General features: G+C 52.7%; 1 protein-coding gene across 1 annotated transcript in view; it reads left to right on the top strand.

The window, feature by feature from the left end:
• The window catches only part of VOLCADRAFT_108558 (uncharacterized protein), a gene marked incomplete at both ends in the record, with an annotated part of 9,023 nt that overhangs the window by 5,578 nt on the left and 2,544 nt on the right, over positions 1-901 (top strand). Inside the window, one exon of the mRNA XM_002959271.1 lies at positions 487-651. Coding sequence (XP_002959317.1) covers positions 487-651 — 165 coding nt within the window. The remainder of the gene's footprint in view (positions 1-486; positions 652-901) is intronic.

The following is a 901-nucleotide window of genomic DNA, read 5'->3' as shown; positions in this document are numbered from 1 at the left end:
ATATGCCTATGCAACACATTTCCTCAATTTCATGAACTGCAAGTATTCTAATCCAACATCACCCCAATCTCAGTGTAAACTAGTCTCCAAATGTGCCTGCACAAGACTGTCACCCCTGTCACCCGGCATTCACATTGCCTTAACCTCCTCAAGCTTGTCGGGGTGTGACACGTGGGCATGAACCTTGTGACACTGGGCATTGTCACAAAGAAACTGGTTGCAATCAGAAATGCATTTTTCCTCATGCCAGGTTACCGACATCGGTTACCGATTACTGGGGACGGTTAACGGATAATGGTTCGCCCGGTAATCCTACCGACCGGTTACCCATCTCGTTAACTGGACCCGTTAGGTCGGAACCGGGCCGGAACCGGCCTGGAGTATGCCATTGGGTTCACTGAGGACATGAAGTCTGCCCTGCTGTCTGGGGGGCTGAAGCAGTTTGAGCTTGCACTCCTTCTTGCGGGTCTGAATGCACTCTGCCAGGGAGACGTGGGAGCACAGGGTCAGCAGGTCCGGAAGCGTGCAAAGTCTGCTGCAAGCAATGACTGCAGCAAGAGGACAAAACGTACCGCACAGGAGATGGCGGGCTTGCTTGAGAAGGAGTTTCACTGGGACATCATGTCTGCATCCAACTTCAGGGACATCCCGGTAAGGTGTCATGGTCCAGGATTCTTTACTATTCTCAACATACATCCATAGAGGGTTTGGCACCATTGGTAAGGCGCGACCATTGCCCCCGGGAGATCCCGGGATCGATACCTGTTAGGGTTAAAGTCCTTCCGATGGTGGAAGACATTGCCCCCTTAGTTGATGGACGGTGGTGACCTGGGGTGAAGATAACCCTCAAGCTGACCAGGAATGGAGTTGGGCCGCTGTCGACCTGGCAGATTCCGTTGGA

The sequence above is a fragment of the Volvox carteri genome (genome assembly GCF_000143455.1).
Source record: "Volvox carteri f. nagariensis unplaced genomic scaffold VOLCAscaffold_150, whole genome shotgun sequence".
Taxonomy (NCBI): Eukaryota; Viridiplantae; Chlorophyta; class Chlorophyceae; order Chlamydomonadales; family Volvocaceae; genus Volvox; species Volvox carteri.
This window is presented reverse-complemented; position numbering and strand designations above follow the sequence as displayed.